This window comes from Takifugu rubripes, chromosome 15 (assembly GCF_901000725.2).
Source record: "Takifugu rubripes chromosome 15, fTakRub1.2, whole genome shotgun sequence".
Taxonomy (NCBI): domain Eukaryota; kingdom Metazoa; phylum Chordata; class Actinopteri; order Tetraodontiformes; family Tetraodontidae; genus Takifugu; species Takifugu rubripes.
In genome coordinates, this window is record NC_042299.1 from 2,876,826 (window position 1) to 2,899,982 (window position 23,157).

The 23,157-nt window shown below is 43.3% G+C and overlaps 1 protein-coding gene across 6 annotated transcripts in view; it reads right to left on the minus strand.

The window, feature by feature from the left end:
• The window catches only part of robo3 (roundabout, axon guidance receptor, homolog 3 (Drosophila)), an 85,711-nt gene that overhangs the window by 13,584 nt on the left and 48,970 nt on the right, over window positions 1–23,157 (minus strand). For 4 of the 6 annotated variants that reach the window (XM_029848819.1, XM_029848817.1, XM_029848818.1 and 1 more), the window contains exons 3-10: window positions 12,906–13,063; window positions 12,242–12,362; window positions 11,004–11,142; window positions 10,505–10,632; window positions 9,760–9,771; window positions 4,305–4,429; window positions 2,537–2,708; window positions 1,055–1,260 (exon numbers count right to left, since the gene is read on the minus strand). In XM_029848819.1, the coding sequence (XP_029704679.1) occupies window positions 1,055–1,260; window positions 2,537–2,708; window positions 4,305–4,429; window positions 9,760–9,771; window positions 10,505–10,632; window positions 11,004–11,142; window positions 12,242–12,362; window positions 12,906–13,063 (1,061 nt within the window). The remainder of the gene's footprint in view (window positions 1–1,054; window positions 1,261–2,536; window positions 2,709–4,304; window positions 4,430–9,759; window positions 9,772–10,504; window positions 10,633–11,003; window positions 11,143–12,241; window positions 12,363–12,905; window positions 13,064–23,157) is intronic. The other 2 variants (XM_029848820.1, XM_029848822.1) reach the window with 1 other exon arrangement.

The window sequence follows — 23,157 nt, forward strand, 5'->3', positions numbered from 1 at the left end:
TTTTGTATTTACACCCCTCCCCCACCCAATCCTGGTCTCTGAAGATCGGTTGTAATCTCCATATTTATAGCTTATAATGAGTCTAACGTGGTCAAGTTGGACATGACTGGGGCTTTGGCTCGCTGCGTGTTAATCCATCACTTTGGTGTTCAACAGCTCCTGGCTGGATTAAAATGAATTAAACTGTCATCTGACATGGAATGAAGGGGTCGGCGCAGACGCCGGTGGCGTCCAGATGGTTCCTCCTACTGACTCTAATGGTTCTCTGGGTCTTTCTGCGGCACCAGCAGCGGGTGGACGTTTGTGAGAGACCTAAAACATTCACCTGAGTTGATATTCACCAACAGCTTTGGTGATCGTTCACGTCTGTAAAAAAGAAGTTTGGGATCCGAAATTATTTTAACGACGTATTTAATTCAAACGGAATTAGCGCCAAATTTAGAAGCAACAAAACGCTGCGATTTAGCACTTTTTCTCTCCATTCAGCCTCCACTTCCTCTCTATTCACCTGCTGTGATGTACTGAGGATTTAATTTTAAGTCCCAGCGATTATTAATCATTAAGAACCCACAATCAATTAATACACCGGCCTCCTGGTGCGTTGCAGGCGATGCGTTGACCTCGGGTGCTGCTTCGTCCCCAGGAGGGATTTTTGGGCAGAAAGGATTTCATTAGCATGGGGGAAGATAGTGCTAACGACTGCTAATGGCCTTGGATGCTTATTATCATGGTGATCACACCTCACTGATGTGGTTTCGCAACAGTTTCCACCTCGACTCTCCTAAGAGCTCATCATTCGCATCAACAGTAAAACGCCCTCAGTTGAAGAGCTTCCTACTTTCTGTGTAATTAAAACCGCTGTTTAATCACGTGGAGTGTGTTTATTCAATCTGAACTGCAACTGCGCTTAATGTGCAAATAGTGTCTAACATAGACATCGTGCGCATTTCAATGAGAAGAAGGTGCGGAGTACTTATGAATATGCATCATATTTCCCACAGCTGAAGGTCACCGGGAGAAAAGCGGATCGGTAATTAAACAGTGGTTAAAGCACCTGAAGGTTGCTGATTTGGAAGGTGCCGTTCTCCATCAAGATGATTCGGCCATCGTTTCCAAGGATTCTCTGGCCGTCCTTCTCCCACTGGATGCTGGGCGTGGGGTTGCCCATGATGTGGCAGTGCAGCTGAATAGTGGAGCCTGGAGCTAACGTGTGATTGGCTGGTCCTTGGCGGATGATGGGGGGGACGTGGTCGGAGGGTGCTGTCAGGTGCAGAAAGAATAAATATATGTAAATGGGAACCCTTGGCTGCTAATGATGACAGTTGTGGCGACAGAAAAAGATATTTTCAAAATGCACATGAATATTTAATTCAGGTCGCGTGCAGAAGACACGTAACAGAAAGAAACGAGAGCTAATCCTCGCCAACATTTGGGTTTGTTGTTAGCAGATGTTGGATGTTTTGTCTACATTAGCAGCAGCAGTGGAAAAGCTTTCACACATGCACCGTATGGTTGTCCACGGACGAAGCACAGGCGACCCATAAAAGTAGTCCCAATCTGCACCTAATGCACACATGTGCCCCTGACTGTCAACACTGAGAACAGTGTGGACATATATGGTTGCAGCTAACGCTAGTGCCCGTGGACTCCGTCCTAAATGTAAACCGCCTGAGCTGAGAGTTGCCAAAAAGACTTTCGGCAAGCTAAGATAAAGTCGCGAAGAGTGAAAACGGCTTGTCATTGTTTACATTTGTCATGGCTTGTCACGGTGTATAGCCTCATTATTATTCAGACCCTGCTGATATCATCAGCTAACAGATGCTAACAGAAAATGTGGAAGGTGACCGCTGAGGTTTGTGTCGTAGGATAAGGGCAAAACCGTTGTTTCTCCCCGAATCGGTGTGATGGCCGGGTTGGGGGGGGGGGTGCTGTGTCACTCCGATCTTATTTACATAGAAGCATCGGTCGTTGTCTCTTTGAATTACATCAGATAAGGAGCCCTGCTGCTGGCTGAGTCGGAGGAAAGTGTTTTCAAACTGTGCGCGTGTGAGGTGAGAGAGGATAAATCAGCAGCTTGTCGGACGCGTGTGATCAAATATGAAACAGAATGTGCTCCGTTTAATTCAAAAACACATAACACATTCATTTGATTTGGGATTCGCAAGTAAATTTGGACATCTTTTTAACTGACTTCTGAAGTCAGATTTAATGCTGCGCAGATCAACAGAATTCAGAATTAAGCTAGCTTAAAAAAAAAAAAATCAGCTATAACAGAGCAAAATAGTGCTTTAGATTGTAACTATCCCCACTGGGATCAATAGTGTTACTTACTCATATTAAATTACATCATATTATATTTCTACTTAATGCATGAGATTAGATTTTAAGTGATCAGTTCAGTTCCATATCCATTATGTAATGATTCTTGGTAAATGTGGTGGAAAAAGTCTTTTAATTGCAATGCTAAGAGGTTGATAAGAGCAGGAACTGTAAATGCATTATTGTCCAGTGTGTTGCTGTGATGTGAGATACTCACTGCTCTCCACCTCCAGCAGGGCTTTCGTGAGGATGCTGCCGGCTACACTGATGGCCTGGCAGATGTAATATCCCGAGTCTTCCACCTGGACATCGGCGATGGTCAACTCGCCGCTCAGCGACACTGAAAAACGACCTGACTGAGCCGGCTCCTGGGTGGGGAACAGCAAGATCTGGAGGGGACAAACATCCCAGAGCTTCACGTTGCGTCTAGAAACACGTGTCTGGATTCATGTTGTCTATGAGCTGAGTGGAGCTGAAGCCTTGCTCACGTACTTTTAAATATTCATCAGCCAGCTTGCAACGAATGCAGCTAAACACAAAGCTAAACACACTTTACCGCTTAAAATTGACAACTATCTGAGCCGGCGATCTTTAATGTAGACACGCCAGTATTTTAGCTCAGGCTCTAGAAACAACCAATAAAGAGCTGCGAATTGGACAAGGTAAAGCGTGAAGAATTAAAATTGTCAGCTTTTGCAGATATTAAAACATATATTTTGTAATATATCGGTGTTGGAAGCTAACGACAGACAGATTTGAGATTTGTTTGATTGTAGCTGAAACAACCTGTTCACAGCAGCCATCTAAGACCCTGTTCAGGTTCCGTCAGGTACTTTTGGCTATTCTGAGCCTTAACGCTGTGATAAAGCGCCATGTTACTACGCACACACGCGCACGTTCTTTTCCATCTGCTCTTTTCCACTGTTCTTTTCCATCCACCGACTGGAAATGGATTCCCACTGCAGGGCAGACACTATTCACAACATGCTACCCACATACTTCCCCTTCCTCCACACTGTCCGCTTTATCTTTCTTCCACTCTTTTCGTCTCCCACACATGTTCTCCAGGCCTCCTCCAATCTCATCCCCCTCTAATCTGTACCTGGGAGCCATGCTCGCAGCACCCACGCGCGCCCATCAGGCCTTTCAGCATCGTCTGCCTAGCTTATCGTACACCCTAATGCATAAACAGTCCCCATAACGTAATAATACCTTCTTTGGACGAGGTGTGTTTACGTTTGTGAGTCACGGCGCTAAGCTATTGACCCAGATGATCGCCAGGAGCACGACAAAGAGAGCAGATGCGAAGGAAAGAAACCAGCTTTAGCGGTACCGCGTTCGGTCGACACCGAGGTTGAGCTAAAATTACACTTTTGGCTGGTTTCCTTTTCTTTTCCATTTCTGTTTCCATCTGTTCGCTGCCGATGTGAACCTGAACGCAGCACATTTATGCCTGTTTACTACACGCCACTGTCAAGCGCCACGATTGGTCTTAGACTAGGTTCTAAGGCCCGTTTGACACCAAGCATCGAAATCACCTGTTAAAAACGGGTCATATTGGGTTCGACCGCTGTGGGCTGAGACAACAGTGGGGTATTTTTCGACCAATCCTTGTCCTGCAGCGGTCTTGAGCTAACTTTACGAGTATGAGAAGCTGCAGTGCTCTTCGCACCATGTTTAAGCGCTGTATGCTGGAGGTTACATCTTCAGGGGTCAGCAGAGATAATCAGCTACCTCCATCTCCCCTCAGCCTCCAACTAACTTCATGTCCTCCGTCACTAAATCCAATAATCTCCTCTTTGGTCTTCCTCTTGCACAAACAGCCCAACATCAGCGTCCTGAACAGGCTCATCGAGAGGGGGTAAAACGCAATAAAACGCAGGTTTCCATCGAAACACAGGGCACCGCGGAGGTCAAGGAACTGTCGTCCACTGTAAATAAAATGTTAATGGATGACTGAAAAATATCGGACAAAAAAACGGTACCTGGCTTCCTTCTTTCTGCCAGAAGACAGCAGGTGGTGGGTTGCCTTTAGTGCCGCAGAGGAAGGTCACGGTGCGACCTGGAGCTGTGATCTGGTCACGTGGCCGAACGACCATCTGAGGAGGCACTGCAGTGCAGAAGAAATTACAAAATAGTTGAAATCCTTCCTTTTGAGAAACTCACAGTCCTTTCATTCACAGACATGACGTTTTGAGGTAATGAGACCAATGAATTGACAGCAAAGTCCCAAGAGAGAAGCGGGGAGCTTCTGGAGAAGAGCCTGGAGCAGAGGGAGCGCCGGCGTTGCTCCCGGCAAAAGGATCTAAGGTTAGCTATTATGCTGCAAGGGCAGCTCAGAGAGGAAAACTAAAGAATCTAGAAGCTCTTTACATGACATGAGAAAAAAGCCTTTTACTCTGTTAGAACCTGTTCTCATCATCAAGTACTCAGTGGATCCTGTAAGCTAATTAAATGTTTTTGCACACCACCAAGGGCACCGTTTGGAGAATAAACCATGTTTAAAGAGTCTCTCTCATTTGATTTTTGCTATATTTACAGTTCAGGGTCTCCCGGAACTGTAAATATAGCAAAAATCTACTGTAGTCTGTTCTGACAAGCCTTTTTCCCTTTATGCTTGTTTTTTTTAATCCATATTGAGGACCTAACACTAACTCCCAGAGACCAAACTACAGTAGGTTCCTCTTCACGAAGGTCCCTCAGTAAATGTCATAAAACAATTTAGGCATAAGGGAGGGGATGGGGGGGGGGGGACTATATATCAGAATCAGAATCAGTATTTTTCTCCTACCATCGCAGAAATATACAGAAATGTCTCCATTTCTCTAAATGCATCCATACAATTTTGCTTTCTATACATAGCCAGTGTGTTTATATTTCCATACATTATCTATATTTCCGCATATAATTTGTTTAAATACAGGATCAGAGATATTATTTTACTTGAAGACACTTTTTACAGCGTGGAAGCGTGTTAAAATACGCACTTAGTTATATTTAAGATGCCCTAAAAATCCAGTAACAACATTCAGGGTTTTTCACCATCGATGGTCACTTGTCAAATCTCTCGCGAGCTTTCTCTCTCTCTCGTTCTCTCTCTCTCTCTCACACACACACACACACACACACACACACACACACAGACACATCTCTGATTTCAATTAGCCCTCCCTGCATCGAGTGGACTGTAAAGACACTGATGCCTTCTGCATGTCTTAATTGATTTTTTTTTGTCCACCAGATCTCCTTCTTGTTCCTGGTTATTAATGGTTATTAATACCTGTCCTCCCCCTTCTCCTCTCTCTTTACCCAGCCCCCCCATCAGCAGGAGGGTCCCCCTACATGAGCCTGGTCCTGCTCAAGGTTTCTTCCTGTTAAAGGGGAGTTCTTCCTTGCCACCGTTGCTTGTCTGGGGTCAGGCCCTGGGATTCTGGAAAGCGCCTTGAAACAATTTTGATTGTAAAAGACGCTCTATAAATAAAGATTGATTTGATTTGATTTGATTAGTAAAACACTTTATGTCACTAAACATGTGAGCTCATATAAACAGAATAGAGCCGTGACAAAAGCACAGGGCATTTCCTACTCTCACCTTTCACCAATCATCCAATAATATGACGTGTATGAAGCTAAAATATTCATGGGAACCGCATCACAGACCGGTTTGTCTTGCAGGACCGTGACACGACCGTTCTCCAGTTTCAAAGTAAGCACTCTTGGGAATGTGCGTGGACGCTGGTCACCTCAGGGAGACGATTCATCCGTTCGGAGGGTTTGAGTTGAAAGTGTTTGAATGAAAGAGTTGACAGACGAAAAAAAAAAAAGGTTTGAGGTCAAAGTCCAAACCTGAAGCAGAGCCGAGTGAAAAGCTAAGGTTCCTGTGAGCCGCGCTCGCCGTTTGGGGCTGTGGATCGAGCGTCTCTTCAGGCTCGCTCTCTGTAATCACTCAGCAGAGGTCAGTCATTTCATGCCCTGCACACACAGTTTCTTCTCTCGCCTGGGGAATTGCTCTGCCTTCCAAAATGCTCCTTCCACCACGGATGCCTTCCCGCAGCAGGAGACCATCCGCAGCATTTTTCAGAGCTGTGTGCTTATTCCAGCTGAAACACTCCTCCCACACATTCCAAACGAACATCCTGCTGCACTATTGTAATCCATAAAAACCGCGATTTTCTGTGCTCCTATTGCTGAGACACAATGTTCACTGGTTACCTACCAGTAGCAACTGGGGGGGGGGGGCATTACTCTTACTCATCCTTAACAAACATCTTAGGTGAACATAATTGGTCTTTCCCAGCATGTTCTGAAACCCCCCAAACCAGTGATGTGACCAAAACATCACAAACATCATGATTACATCATCTGGTTCCTGGTCCATGACTTCACGCTTCAAACCTTCCAGAAGACTCCAGCAGGGAGGAAACTGACTGCTAATAACTGGACGTGCAGCCATCTACAAAATCTGGATCGTCTCGTTTGACATATTCGCCCAGGAAAAAGCAAAGTTTGCTGTGAATTTCCCGGGATCCTTCTTGGCCTTCGCCAGCAGGAGGGAGGACAGCAGGAAGAAACCCGGCTCCTGTATTTTTGATACGGGCTGAGGACGCCGAATCCCAGATTTCGCTTCCAGCTACCGCATGATCATGCGATTCAATATTAAAGCGTTGTCATATGAGATCCGTGTCAGAGGCGCGTGTCCACGCACATAAACACGCGCGTGTTCGCCGGGTCATTAAAGAAAAAACCCTGTCACCTGAGCGGTCCCACTCAGATCTGAAAGAAAGCCATAACTCTGACCCAAATGCGCTGACAGCTCGGAATATTCAGGGTATGTGAAGGCTGTTTTTGGTTCACTTCACAGCCCTGTCTGGAGAATAACAATGTTTGATTTGAGACGGCAAGCCGGCACATTGCTTCGGGCTGTAATAAATAATTAGCAATAATGGGCGCGCACGGCGCGACACTGAGCCTTAGATTTAGGGCAGGGATAAATATCAGCGTCGGAGGAAGGAAATACGGAGACGGATTAAAACAGAGCAGCTGAATTATACATGACAGGAATCAACAGATAATGATTGAATGTCATGGGAACTATTTGCACACCACATCTTTTTCAAAACGCAATGTTCTGATATTCTGGGATTCGGGCTTTGGATATGACGGTTGGGCTGTATTTCCCCCCAACAAAACTGCACGTGTCATCTGAATCCTTAAATTCTTTGAAATATACAACCGTGTCTGCAAACAAGAGGCTAACGATAGGAGGCATTATCAGGGCAAATCGCTTGCCAATGTCTAAATAAAGAATAGAACGCTCGAGACGGGAATTCAAAGGAACCCGATGACTTTTTTCATCGGCTGGATATTTCCAGGGAACGCATAACAAGGCGAACATGCCTTGAGAGGCAGGCAAAAATAGACGAGGACTGCAAGTTGCGTTTCCACAGCTTTTATGATAACAACTGTCAGACTGAAGGAGGAAAGCGCCGACTCTCTGTGAACGTCTGTGCTTCTGCGTGATAGAAAGCAAATGTTCTCGCAGCGCTGAGAAAAATCTTGTCCAATCCAAGTTCAGCCTGTAAGTGGAGGTTCAGGATTATCTTTACCACAGCTCAAACGTCTGTCTCCATATGATAAATGAGGTGAGGCAGACAAAGAGGCCTGTGGTGCAGTAGACATTCCCAGCGAAGGCATTTCAGGTTCATTACTTTTATCTAGTATGAACACATTTTTACGCCTTTATTGTGCTTTATTTTAAAATTCAGAGCTAAAAGCTATCAAACGTTTCAGCATCAGGCCACATTCTCCAATCACCCTCCGCATCTTGCCACTGGAGTCCCGCTGAGCTCATAAACTTACCCTCAGTTTCCACGATGGATCCTGACAGACACTGACCAGGTCATGACACTTCAAGTTTAATCATCAGCGTCAGCAACACAGTTTAGGCCCGAATGATGTGAGAACTGTGTGTGAATCTGGGATGTGGGCTGGCAGGGTATTAAGGTGCAAAGTCGGATTGATGATGGTATTGCTGAGTCACACCTTCACTACATGAAGGACGACTAAGGGGAAAAAATCGCATAGCTCAGAGTGTCATTTGTCCCATGACTGGCAACTTTATATTAACGCCTAAGTAAAGATCATTAGCCATAGCGCACCCCTACGCTGCCTTATACTGCTGACGGCCACCCCGAATCGTGTCTTCATCCCTACACATTTATGGAAACACACACAAACTCACTCACTCACACACACACACACACACGCTTGCTCTCAGAAGATTAACTGGGTGACTATTAACCTTGACATGATGTATTATAGCTGGACCATATTCATTGATACTTTAATTTCATTTGGAGGGCTGGTAAAAGGATTGGGAATATTAAGGAGAAAGGGCTGTAATTCTTAGCTTCTGCAGCCATTCCCTGCTACAGTACATGTGACAGAAATGCTACTGTGTTATATTGGAATTGAAGGTCGTCGGTCCTCTAAGGGAGAACATTCGCTGCACAGTTTGACTTCACGTGACGTCCTCTCCACTTTAGTTGCAGTACATTCAAAAGACATGTGGTGGAAATGAAATGTTGTTTACTTTAGCTTTACTATGAGTAAATTAGGGTCACCCAGGGAGCAGATATATCAGGCTGGATGTATTGGGCTTCCTTCATGGGCAAGGTCACTGAGAAACCTGGTTTGAGTCCAGTTTAAGTCTCCAGTACTTTGGGACTGTTACATCAGCCAGCATCCAGTCAGACCAGGAAAACACTCACTTTAATTCACTTTAACTCACTCCAGTTAGTGACCACAGCACACCGATGGGCCCAAACCATTTCATTTTGTTGCACAATCTTAAAGCATTTTCATAAAAGTAAGATGTTTGAAGCTGTAGTGAACAACTTTGCTTCTACAAAGGGTAAATCTGAAACACTGGAAGCTCGGGGTCGCATCCTTAAATGGTTATTTCATCAGTTTCCACCCCCTTCCTCTTCAAGCTATCATTTACCCGCCATATTATCTTCTCCATTTCTCTGACATTGGAAAGAAGACAGTGTTTGACGGCAGTTTGACAACGACTGCAAGTATCCGTCAATTATATGTTTATCTCCCAGAAAGCCCAGCGAAACACTGAGCCTCAGCAAAGTGCAGCTGTGAAGGTCAGGCATTTCCAAATCACCGGTAGTAAAACCGGCTTTAATTTGCAGCTATTTTCTATACTTATCACCCTACCACACAAATAAGCCTGATTAGGCTGTTTGCGTTATATATTCACTTCCATTAAAGCATTTTTTTTCTTTCCAGCTTTATTAAAATGAGTTTCATCATTTATAGGCACAAATATTGCTGGTGAGCAGCTCAGCAGTAAAAGTAATGTATGTGTCTGAAACACACACACACACACACACACACATATTCAGAGATGACACAAAATGAACTACTTACTGGATGGGCCCACTGTGATGGAGAGAGATGGAAAAGAAAAGAGAAGAATGATGAATGAGCTGATGAACAGTAGGATGATGAAAATGGATGAATGTTGTGAGCTGTTTTGAAGACTGACGGCGGGGAGGAGAGTGCTGATTAAATGGAGTGATCACAACTACGGAAAGATGAGAGGACGGACTAGAAGCAGCCACACAGGTGAAATAATTCGAATAATGTGTCTCGGCGTTGCATTGTGTTTACATGTGTATTTTCTGATGCATTAGCAAACTGCCTGGGTCTGGTTGTCAGAAACATTTGCTCACTTTCGCGTGTTGACATCTCAGAAGTGTCGTACCGTCTGGAAGGTTCTTTCACAGCCTAAAACTCTTCTCTCTTTTATCAGCTGAGTGTTTCACTTCAAGAGTCTGACTTTATTCTAATGCAATTTCAAAGCCTTTGGATCTCTCTTTCTCTCTAGGGGGATGATGAGCCGCGCATTTGAAAGCAACTTAAAAAAAACTTTCTTATAGTATCACTTCACGCTAGTGGAAATATTGAGAGACGTTCAGATAGCCACAACGTCTTTCTATTTGGAAGAATTCTTCTTCTAAGAATAGCATATTTCTGAGACTAATGTCATGATACACTGCACAACAGATTAGGGAAGTGACTTCATGTCATTGAGCAGGATCAGACATTTTTCTAGCCAGGGTTGAATTCATTGCTGGTTCAAGGGCGCGCGTTGAGGGTTGATCACTCTTACCGTGCACCTGGAGGCTGGCGGAAGCTTCTGCTTTTCCCACACTGTTCTCTGACACACAGGTATACGTTCCCTCATCTTCTCCTCGTACTTGACTCAGACGCAGGCTGTTGTCACCGCGGATCTCAAATCTGCAAACACATTTACAGACGCTTTTACCTGCTTTTACAGCACCTTTAACGGGTACTTGCATTTCAATGTTCTGTGACTGTACAGAATATAAGAGCTGTGGATGAATTCAGAGTGTCGTTATGCAATAACGTGCTGCTGCTTTATGTTTTGTTAGTACAATGCAAGGTCACAATGTCTGATGATGCCGTGCAGGAAAATTGAAATGAGCGCAGGATGATAATCATCCTTAATCTGGCCAGTATTGTTTTTATCTAACAGCATACAGCAAATAACATGCTGTCTAATCTGAGGATATGCATTACATGATGTTCATCTTGGCGAGGCGCTGAGCAGAGTTAGCAAAGTGTGAGTGGTTGTCGGTTTGTTGTACCTGCCCCGCGGAAGTTCGCCCTCCTCTCTGCGCCAGCGGACGGTCGGCGCTGGGTCTCCGTGCACCTCGCAGTAGAAGTCCACGGTATCATCCGCCAACACCACCTGGTTCACCGGCTGTTTGGTGAACACTGGTCTCTCTGATGGAGACAGAGTGAAGGAAGATTTCTTTAAAAAGTATTATTTTATTTTCTATTTATTTTAGGTTCTACCGCAGGTCTACTGCAAAGCATTTGACATTTTTCAAATAGACACAGAGGCTGGAGTGCACCAGGAAGACGACTGGTCTGAAAAAAAAGGCATAACAGGCAGGAAAAGAGTTGGGAGAGTTGATGTAAAGGCTAAAACGTTGATGGATAAAGCATCAGAGAACTTTTGAAAATGTGTCATACGGTTACCAAGGCAACAAATTAAAAGAAGCACCTCCAGAGATGTGTAGCATAGAAACTGAACTCAGATTAAAATGTCAGGAATGTGGAGGAAAGTGTCAGAGAGAAGGAAAATACCCAATTCAAAGCATCTGCTTTACTACTTAAAGATTTGTTAATCATTGACTGAAATTTTTTTGAAAATTAACGTATAGTCTTTTTTTCCACAATACTAAAACAGAAATAATAAATTGCTTTATCACACTAAAATTTAATATATATCAATAAATGGACTGTCTCTAAATCTGTTAGCATTCTGCTAATGGGAATGGTTTTAATCATCATCCCTGATTGTTTCCAGGCTGATGCAGCTGAACAATAAGACTGAGGAAGAGCAACATCTAAAGAGAGAAACATGCATCATGAGCTCTAATCATGATCTATTTTTAAAGTGGTGACGGCCAAGAAATGAGTGCACATGTGCACTGGGTATTATCTTGCAAATTTCACAGATGGCTGTAAATATGAAAAGTGAGGGGAAGTGACACGGTGTCATGCAATGATGCATTAGGGGGGTTAGGGTTAACTGTTGCACCACATTGTGGAGGAGCAGCATTTGGCTGGTGCTGGGGAGGGGGTGGGGGTGGCTTGTTGGGAATCAAGAGAAATGATCAATCTTTAATCTGCTTCCTGTGATCAAAGACTCAAAGCAAGCTGCTCCGCTCTACTGTGAGCAAAGCCGAGGCAGAAGCAGAGAGGTTAAGAGGGCAGAGGACCCTGAAGGAAAACATCTATGCAAAAAAAAAAACCTTAAGAAACGTCACATTTTATAGTTAAAGGTTGTTGTTGCAGGACGGACAACGTTACTCACCAAACACAACCAGTTCAGCTGGATCACTGTCTTTCTCTCCAACCATGTTGGTCCCAACGCACACATACATGCCGGCATCGCTTTTCTTGGTATTAGAAATCATCAACTTCCCTCCTCGGATCTGAAAATGACAGCCAGAGGAGGAAGAGACGTTTTATAGATATAACATGACAGGTAAGACACGTCTTACACATGGAACCCCGGGCCAACAACCGTAGAGATATGGCTTACTGCTTACTTCAGAACATGGAAAACCACTGATTGAAGCTGCATATATTCTGGTCCTAAAGGTTTGAGTTTTCTCTCAAGAGTCAGCAGCTCTGATGAGCAGAGGATCAATGCATGTCAGGAAAACAGGGCTTTTCAATTATAAGCCATGACTGGAGTTGGAATTGATTGTTAATCAGGGGCTTCCTCACTGATTGAAACTCCCCATCATTGATTTTTGTGTGGAAAACCAAAAACAAAGATGACTCAATGGCTTAAAATCTCCCCCACGAGTCGATATTGTCTGTTTAACATACTGAGCCTGAAAATAAATGTTTGGCATTTCAATGAGTGCAAACAGAAGCTGAAGTTCTGGCTTATTTAAAATATATCGGACAAAGAAAAGAGAAAAAGAAACAACTGGAATCTGTAATTTGCAGAAATGTTTCCAACTTACAGTGATCCTCTCATCTCGGTCATTGACCCGGACATTGTTCCTCTTCCAGGAGATGGTGGGCTCAGGATGACCTCTGGGGGGGATACACTCCATGACCGCCGGCTCACCTGCTGCCACCACCACATCACTGGGTGTTTGACGAAAGTCGTCTCTCAAAACTGCAAAAAAAGAGAGAAATGTCCATAGTAGTAATACGGTTTTCATTGTTTTTGATGCCCCTTGTAATCACACACGCAGAGGTCTCTTGACATTTGTACTGACCTTTAGATTTCAAAGGTAATTTACCACACTAAGCAGAAAGAAGTACAGTTTCCCTCGATGTGACTTTAATATAAGCAGGACTGGACATTGTTATTGATTCTCTGTGGCTGTATTTCACATGATGTCGCCAAGGTTTTCATTGACTCGGTGTCATGTTTGCTGTGTCAATAGTCATCAATATGGAGGGCTCTTGTAGGGAACCCATGCATGTGATAAATTATTCACTTTGAACCATGCACGCTCGGTATGGTGATCCCTATGGCAAACACGCATAAATACATTGGAAATGTGGTCAAGACAAAAAGACACCTCTCAATCAAACATCTGGATGGTACAGATTTACACTCCAGTCTGTTTTAAATGCATTGAGCTTTCAAATTTCCAAACTCCATGAAAATGCAGCGTAATCAGTTTTTTTATCAAAGTATGGGTAGTTTTAGATGTGTCATTTGAGTATTGTTTTCACAAGAGTGAGAGCTAGTGTGCATTAACAGGCCAGGGATGTTCCATTTCATGAAACATTCACGATTTAGCCTCAGGGAAGTCCGTAGCCTCTCCTTCCCAAATTCCTCTATCTGTATTCAGCCTCCATTAGCATTTAACCTGAAGGCACAGTGCTTTTTCTTTTCCATTTCTGACTGCAGAGCTATATGACGTCTCATATTCCAGGTTTGGGGGAAGCTTTTGAAGTGAATGATGATGTCCTGACACTAGACATGTACTAGAACAGGCTTTAGCCATGCAAACCTGCAGGCTACGAGTCTGACCTCATGCTAAAAAAATACAATGGGAATAAAACAATCAATTACTCTGGTAAGATGCCATTCCTGACAAGCTTAATACTGCCATAAGCACTCTTGAAAAGCAAATGGTCTACATATTAAAACCTGTATTTGACATGTATATTAAAAACTATTTTAAAGGCAATAGCAGCAAATTTTGTTGAAGCAATTCAGCACTTATGAGTTTTCATTTATCGCATTATAATTCTCATCAAAATGAAAGAAAACGTTTTATTCTGTTATTCATTCTGACAGATCAGAGCCCCTCATTGCCCTTTCACTCTTCATTCTTTCATTTACACTTGGTGGGAAAACTGCCCAGTTTTCCATCCACTCTTGTAGACTGGAGTCCACTAACACCCAAATGTTGCTCATCTTCAAAATCAGAATGTTTATCACCTCTCAACTTCAACTGACGTGTTACCGGGAGCAAAATTTCCATATGTAAGACCAGACGTGGAAATAAAAGCAAGGCTTTCGGTCCTTTCAAGCAGCACACAAACACAAAGCCACGAGATATAAATAGTATAGATGATCATCAAAGGAAAAATGTTAACTGGAAAACAGAAAAAAACCCAACCAACAAATATGCAAGTATGAATGGATGTAATTAAGCAAAAGAAACCAGAAAGTATCCAGCCTGTTGGATGTGGACTTGATTCTTCCCGAGATGTTTTTGCATTCATCAACAGAGGTTTGAATGTGAACACATCTCCAATACAACATAACGCAACAGTAAATAATAATGAATCTACTGCGAATCCCATCACATAACAGACTTTATCAAAAAGGTCCTTTGAGTCCTTTTGTCACAGACAGGACGCTTATGTGCCAGGATGTCCACACTTCTGCAGCCTGACTATAAATTTTGGTGCAGAACAAAATAAGGTATCTGGAAGAGACTTGACTATAAAGGTCCTTTTCAATGTTGAAATTTCAATTATCATGTGTCCGTTCTAAAATATGTCTTCAATAACACGTTGGGGTTTTTTTTGCAATTTTTGCATAAAGGATCAATAGAAGTGAAATGTGAGACCTTCAGAAATAGATAAGCAAACAAAACAGGTTGTTTTTATTATGACAGAGTTCTATGAAAGAATTAACTTGGATGCCTCCGAGTAAATTAAAGAAATTGAGTGTGCACAACACACAATGGGCGTAAAAACAACACAAAATTCAGATATATGTTGGTGTAACTCGTCAGTCAAAGCAAAGAAAATAAAAGTGCACCATTGAAATAGATTTTAACTTAACTGTAATCAAGATTGATTCAGATGAGTTACGAACAAAATCGATGTGAAAATATTGAAACTGTTGTGTTCAGATGTGTGAGGAACAGCAACGATGATGTTGTGATGCCACAGCGCAGGAGGCAGGATCACCGATCAATCTGACTAATGACACAGGAGGACGGAGCCCCGTGTTATCACGGCCACCCTCGCCATCATCGTTAACCTGAATGAATCCACACCGAGGACTCCGACATTTGCTTATCGGGCCCGTGTGATGAGAATTCATTCAATCTCACTGTCAGACGTTTCTGCGCGAAGGCTCGTTTCTCCTGCTGTCACCTTAAAGTGCCAGACTCAGAGAAAGTGAGCCGATATATCAGCCTGTTTTTGTTCGTAACGAAGGTCACGAGAGGTGGGCGCGTCCGTGTTTGAGGAGGACCCAGGATATTTTTCATTGCTTCCTAAGATGATGGAGCCTGAGCTTGCTTTTGCCCTGATAAAACTCAGTCTGAAAAAAACAGCCTGATCAACTTTAATCTGTTTGTCTTAGAGGGATCAAGTTCCCACTTATGGCTTTAGACTGAGTCATATCCTGATGGCCAATTACTTAGCTATAGTGCAGTTGGGGCACAAATCCCATTGGTCCCAGCAATCCTGGAATGATATGCCAAACCACACCCCTGGCTTGCTAACCAATCAATATTGGCAGGCCATGAGACCACCCGGATTAAATTGCTGAGGAAACTGTCCTATTGTATAAAGTCAGAAGGGAAACAGGAAGATGCTCTGCTAAACAGACTGCTAAAATGACCTATCACACAGCATTTTTAACATCATGACTCCAGGGGACGCTGATCTTTCACACTTGCTCTTCACACTGCAGATGTGAGCAGTAAGATGCGATCTAGAAGTTTATTAAGCATAGTGGCAATTACCCATGAGACCCCTTGGGGCCCATATTAAGTGGGAGCACTTTGACCTTTTCTTTAAACCCCTTCAACAAAGCCACAGTAATCCTTGGCAGGATTTAATCAGGGCAGATATGCAGTGAAATATAGAGATGTGAAATATAAATGTTTAATGTCAGACTCTGGAAAATCAGATATATCCTTGTATATATGTCAGGCATCAGTATCACCATATAATATGATTACAGATTTAGATTTCTGTTGGGGCGTCTCAATCGTTCACACGTGGATATTTGATTTGAAGATTGAATCTCTTTATATCATCATCAACAGGTTGAGAACCACTGAGCATCCTTTTCGTTAAGGCCCTGTAGCGTTTTAATTAATTAATCCCTGGGGGTGAGAACATGAAAGTCACTTTGTGCAGACATATAAATCACACGGAAATGTGTGTGGGCAGTAAAGCAGTGTGTGTTGACCACTGATGAGAGCGAGAAGTGTATATTGATTAAAACAAGCAGTGAAGGATGATCATCTGCTCTTTGTGGAGTTTGTTTTTGCAATACTTTACCTCAGGTGAAGAATCATGACTTTTCTCATGTGATCATGTTATTTGATATTAAAAAAGTACAATATTATTACTGTATTGTAAGTTAGAAGCTTCTCTCTTCATCTATACATGCAGCCTTGTCACCACAGTGTTCCTCCACGTCCTTTTCACCAAAAACGGGAGCCATCTTTTATAAGTCACAGTCATTACCCAGAGTGGACCCCCCCTGATCGCTATCAAATGCTACCCCATGATGAAACGGCCCATACAGGATATTGCTGTGGGTTTGGCTGGTGATAAGGGGGCTGGTGGGGAGGTGTTTCACAGTTGGAGACAGATGTCCGAGCTGCTTCCCCCACCCACCCAATGTAAACACAGACGCACACGGATCGAGCAACTCTGGCAGCAAACAAAAACCGTCTGCATCCACTAATCAGACGATTCAAGCTAAAATACAGACACAAATAAAAAAAATATAAAACTCAACGTAACATTTCCGGCTAAAATTTTTACTACCTACATGTAGATATGATCAGATCAGACAAGGGGCTTAACATGAAGCCTAATGGAGCAAAAATGGATAAAAGGTAGACAAAATCTATCATTAAAGATTATAAATTTGTTTACTTGATCTCCAAAAGGACAAAGAGCTCCAGGCTGGAAAGAAGCTTCCTGTATGGGCTGAAGGTTCCATCCAATTTAGCCTTGTTGATGAATAAAAACCTATTATCCGATCTAGAGCGGACAGCTTCTCAACCTGGTCTTTGTACAGTCTGGCATTCAGCACAAAATCACACATGTACTTTTCATCAACGTCTGGTGAATTGTTCTCCTTAAATGTACCCCCATCTGCTTACTTTTGTCCCTTAGTATGATGTCTGACATGGCCATTTATGCCGCTGCTGAGGCTGCTTAGCTTTGTCAGCTGAGCCCATTTAGCAACAACAGCTGTGACCTCACTCCCCCATAACCCAGACCCCTCCTACCAAACTGGGAGAGATGGTCAAAGACAGCATGAGAAATGATCTCTGCGAAGCTCAGTGTAGATCCGACGGTCAATTTGAGTGAATGCTTCAAAACTGGATTCAAAATAAGACGAAAAACAGTCGAATCAAAGCAGAGAGTGTCTGCGATTCTCTGCGGCACGAATTAGTCTTGCGTGAAAGTGTTGGCATTATTCACAGTCAGCCTCGGGAAAACCAATTATGAGCCAACGGGCTTGGATAACACTGAAATCAAATCCACGAGTCATGGCGATGCATTACAGGAAGATTACAAGTCCGTCATTAGCGTAGATAAAAGTCTTCCTGCAACATAATCAGCAGGAAAACCCAAGATTACATGCTATTAAATATTAATTTCACCCTCTGACACTGTTTACCATGCCTAAATAATTCAAACAACATGATATCAATGTTGCTACATGTGAAATTCTGCCTTAAATCAAGTTAAATGTTACAGTCGGAGCAAAGCCCCCACTCCCCAGTGCTTTTAGAACACATGCATGCTGAGGTGCAATGTTTCACAGCTTTTTAAGTGCTCATAAAGGCCTCATCTTTTCAGCATCCTGTTCTACATGTAGTCAATGGTCCTGTCAGAGTGTGGCATGTTGGAAGGGGGTGGGGTGTGCATGGATGAGCTGCAGCCATATGGGTGTAAAGGTCTAATACTTGGCAGCAGCGCAGCCAATATAAGTGGGGGCCCCACATGCTGCAGTCAGAGACAACAGGAGGGTCTCATTATCAGCCACAATTGAAGGGAGGGGGAATTGTGCGTGGGCGGGTGCATGCCTGCATGTTTCTGTGCCCTAATGAAGCACATGGCCCATGACATGTTAAAGAACAGGGGTTCAGGATGACTGGTGACCATCGCATTAGCACAAATCCCCCAGAATGTGACAGAGACATTTCCACCAGGAGTAGTGGGAACCATTTTCTGATCCCACCACGGACCACAGAGGGTCTATAGGTGATATCCACATCAGCTCAAAACAGAGGCGCATATCTGCACCATTAGAGTGGGTTGATTGCTGAATAAATGCTAACAGATTAAATTTAGCATGGTGGGGAAAATCAATGTGGAGCTTCAAAAGTTGGGCTAACATGTAATTGCTACAGACCAAAGTCAAAAAGTTCAGGATGAGGATAGCAAATGCAAACAATTAACACAGCAGAAAGTGTGAGGCTGGAACCATTAAATCTATGAACTCAACAACTATTGCACCCACGGCTTGACATATACAAAAATTCCAATGGCATAAAGTAAATAAAACAACAGCTCTGCTAGTCTACATTACAGATTATCTCATCTAGAATTTCCTATTGCGTCATCAGTAAATCCATCCAATAGCAGATAGTAAAACTGTATGTGTTTTGACATTTAAAGGTGTGGGAAAATGACATTAAAATGCACTGAACTCATGTTATAAACACAAAGTCTGTTGTCTTACAGCTGTCAAGTCCAGGTTGCAATGATGCATCGCTCAGAATGCTTTGGAAGATAACTAAAGATGAAAATAAGCAATTAAAGAGAAGCGCGTGAGCGCTCAGAGCTTCGTGGAGCCTCCATCAATGCCACTTCACTGCTCTGCCTCTTGTTTTCCATCAGACAAACAAGAAGATGCCGGAGGACTTTCAGCCATATTAGCCTAAAACTACCGCATTTGCAAACAAGCCGAGAGTCACATCACAATAAGATGACAGCAAAGTGACAACGCACACAAAGTCCCATATTATCCTTAAAATAAAACACCCTGAGTACCCCCAATGATCTCACACAAGAACACAGCTGCAGTACATGTGCGTACATTTCAACACAGTGTTTTCGCTCCACATGTAGGTAAATCCCTCCAGTGTCCCGCAGGACGAATGTTGGCCACAGCAGCAGGTGACAATCCAACTAAAAGCTCCCCCCCCAGCAACTGTCTCTCACACCCACCCACCCACCCACACACACACACACACACCCCACACTACTAGGGCAGCAAATGAGACATGCGATTAAATCTCATCAGCTATTCATCAGTTCTTCTTACATTCCTATTTTAAGACCAACTTTTAAAGGGGCAATAAGTGAATTTTTTTCCACGGCTAGGTTTGCTGTTGGTTTGCTGTCTGTAGACGAAAATGAAGTGTGCGATGAGCCCCCACCCCCCTCCCCGGGCCTCTCGCCTCCTCTGCAAACAAAGCTCTGCAACATCACCATTTTGTGCAACATGTCGCGTGCTCATTAAGTAACTAATGACGTTAGAAGTCCGCGAACGAGTCAACTTCCAGCAGGTTTTCTCTGCTGTTTTGTCTATAAATTAATCATGATGAAGTTAGTGTGTCACTGTTAGTGTGTCACTGCATCAAATGGTGTCAGCAGGCACTTTAGTAACTTCTTCCCCAGTGTTGCTGTCATGACGGATCCTGGTTGTCTTCAGGTGAATGTTTTGTTCCACTTTCCGCCATTTCGTTTCAAATGTGCGTCCACGGGCTGCAGCCTTTTACGGGGGAGGAGGAGGGAGGAGGAAGCGAGTCACATGCATGTTCTTGAACACGCCCGGCTTGTAAACAAAGAGCTTGAGATCAACACACACACACACACAGACACACGCAGAGGGTGTGTGACATTACGCTATTCTCCAGATGAAATTGTTCCCAAATTGACGACCATCAGTCATCACTTTTTTAAAATTTCCCCCAAAACTCACACACTAAAAAAAAAATTGAGATTGCCATCGAGTATCAGTTAAAATCATTTTTATATCAGAAAACTAGAAATGCTGTAGCTGTGCCAAAACCCTGATTAGAAATAAACAGCTTTTAGACATAGACTTCTTTAGCCCTTTTTAAACTCTCCTGTCTGCTAAAACGTCCTTGAGCAAGAGATTTGTGTCTTATTTCAAAGATGCGCTACTTTAATTGACCTTCAAATTTGACCTTCTGCACTGAGAAGCACGGAGAAAAACATTAATTCAATAGATAAATATTATCACATCATCCAAACGCAGTCTTTAAGATTTATCCGGCCCATCCTGTGATGCTCTGACTTCTGAGACGGAACGATGGAGCACAGTCAAGGTTGGTTTACAATCATTATCACAGCTGAATGAAACAGAATTTTCTTTAGGAGATGATTTCACCAACTAATTAAAAATGGTTCTCAGGGTGACCTCCAAACCTTTTCTAATTATTTTAAAGTCTTGTTTAAGGTTAGTACTCACTCAAAAGCAAAACCATGACCGTGTCTGTTCTATGTTTGGTATACAGGGTGTATCTATACAATGGCCGTCTTATAAGCACCAAAGAACAAACGTATATCTTAAATGTCAGGGATGAGACCTGGCTATGATCCTCTCTAAACGTCATAAAAGGTTAAATAAAAATAAAATAAAAGCTGAATCCAATAAAAATCCCAAACACAAACCTGTCAAAACACGACATGTGCCAGCGACTCCAGTATTTCTTAGCAACCCCCCCGATCACATTTAAAAAATGATCAGGCGAAGCCTCGACTGACACGTTTGAGGGACGCCGTCAGAGACAGCGGTGATATTTTGGAGGTGGTTTGAGAGGAGATGGTTTTTGGAAATGTGCCCGAGCGCCTTTGAAACACAAAAAAAGGGACGACATGAAAAGATATTTTAGTCTGAGCCATTTGGCCAAATCATGAGGGATGAGAGGGATTCAAAGGGAGGAAAATGGACCGAGAAGAGAGGGAGGCCAGCTGCACTTGGATTGTAATCCAAGCAATATATTCCATGATATGGCAACAATGGGATTATAAAAGCATTCATGGAAGAAAGACAAATATGTAATGTATGCATGACCTTGCAAAACACCATTAAATCTCCTGTGCTGGCCCCACCCCACAACATGGAGGGCCCCCACAACAATAGCCTTGCATAGGTGGTCGAGCTCCTGTGTGGTCAGCTAATAAAGCAATTGTCTGGGCCTGAAAAGAGGATTACTTTAATCTAGTAATGGCCATCGTCGTGTGGCCTATATTAGTGGGGTAAGAGGGTCACTGAGGATTGTTGAGAAGCTATTGTGACCCCACCACCCGACTACCACACACTGCCCACAGCTGACCCTCTGGCCCAGTCAAAGCTACTGTAGTTCAACCATCCGGAAAATCAGAACCCCTCTTTAACTCAACCTGAAGGGAATTCCACTACTACATACAATAGAGCCCCCTCCAAGAATGCGCCCCCTCGCATACGAGCCATTAATTATTGACTGTCGCACAGAGATAAAGGAAATAAACACTGTCAAGAATGCCTTGACAACAATAAGGCGATGTCAACGTTAACAGGAGTCACGCCACTGCAGCACCGTGCCTTTCTGCTCCCAGGCAGAACAATGGCAGCGTTGTCAAATTAAAAGCATGTTGCAACAGAAGGCAACAATGAAAGTTCGCACGTCTCCATTACAACCTGGAAGCGTTCCATTTTTCAGAGCAACGCTAACTGTATTTGTTAAATCCCATCTCATATCACTCGGAATGTGAAAGCAGTGTTTAAAGCCTTCAAAAATTCATGGGCGTAGCTACTTACGGTACTTACGCGCTCTTACCTGTGGGAGTGCACAGACACAATCGCACACAGCCGCACCTCAACCGCATTAGCAGTGGCTAAAGTTGAGGCCAAACATGAAATGTGGACCTTTAATAACCAAAATGGGGTCTGAGCCGCTCCCCTACTACTTCATGGAGTTTGCTGGCACAGAGTTTTTGCAGCACAAGTGATGAATTTGGTGAGTCTCATTTTTGCCTCTGTCAGGGATGGATGGGATGTTAAATACGGAGACCCCGTCAGCTGTTTGGAAACGTCGCCGCCATTCTGTGAGGCCTATAAGTTTGGGCAAACAATCACATCTTAACGCCGGTTGTGAGTGAGTTACTTTCAAATTTTTGCCATCAGACCACTTCAGTTTTGGAAGAACTGACCCAATTTTCTATTTCTAGATTTATTTTATTGATTTGTCACTAATGTTGGTGGGTTGTTGTGTTCATCTGGTTTCTTTGAGGAAATAAGTGAAATACCTTTAACATTATTATACATTTAAATTGTAACCCTGTAGAGGGAGAAGTTTCCACAGGATCAGAGCAGAAGGTATGTGATCATCCACTTCCCGCCCTTTTTGCCTGCCTGGTCGGTCCTGTGGACCGGAGGTGGGTGTGAACATGGCGGACGTGGTGCGACTGGCAATAGCAACAGTTCCAATTTTCCACCCTGTCAACAGACTCTAAAAGCAGATGCATCTTAAGCCAGAAATGCACTCAGCTCCAGTTGAACGACTTGAGCATTCACTTGCTGACCTTTTCTAACTAGAGGTGGGAACACATTTTAAAATGACAAAATGAAACTCGCATAAATACACAGAAAAAGAAATCAATAAGCCTTTTCCACAGCTGTTGCTCCTCTATTTACCAGCTCCAGACAGATCAAATATCTAAATACAAAGAGCTTAGGTCTGCTGTGGCCACAGAAATCACTGAAGGATGATTTTTCTCTCAATAGAGATATAGGAAATG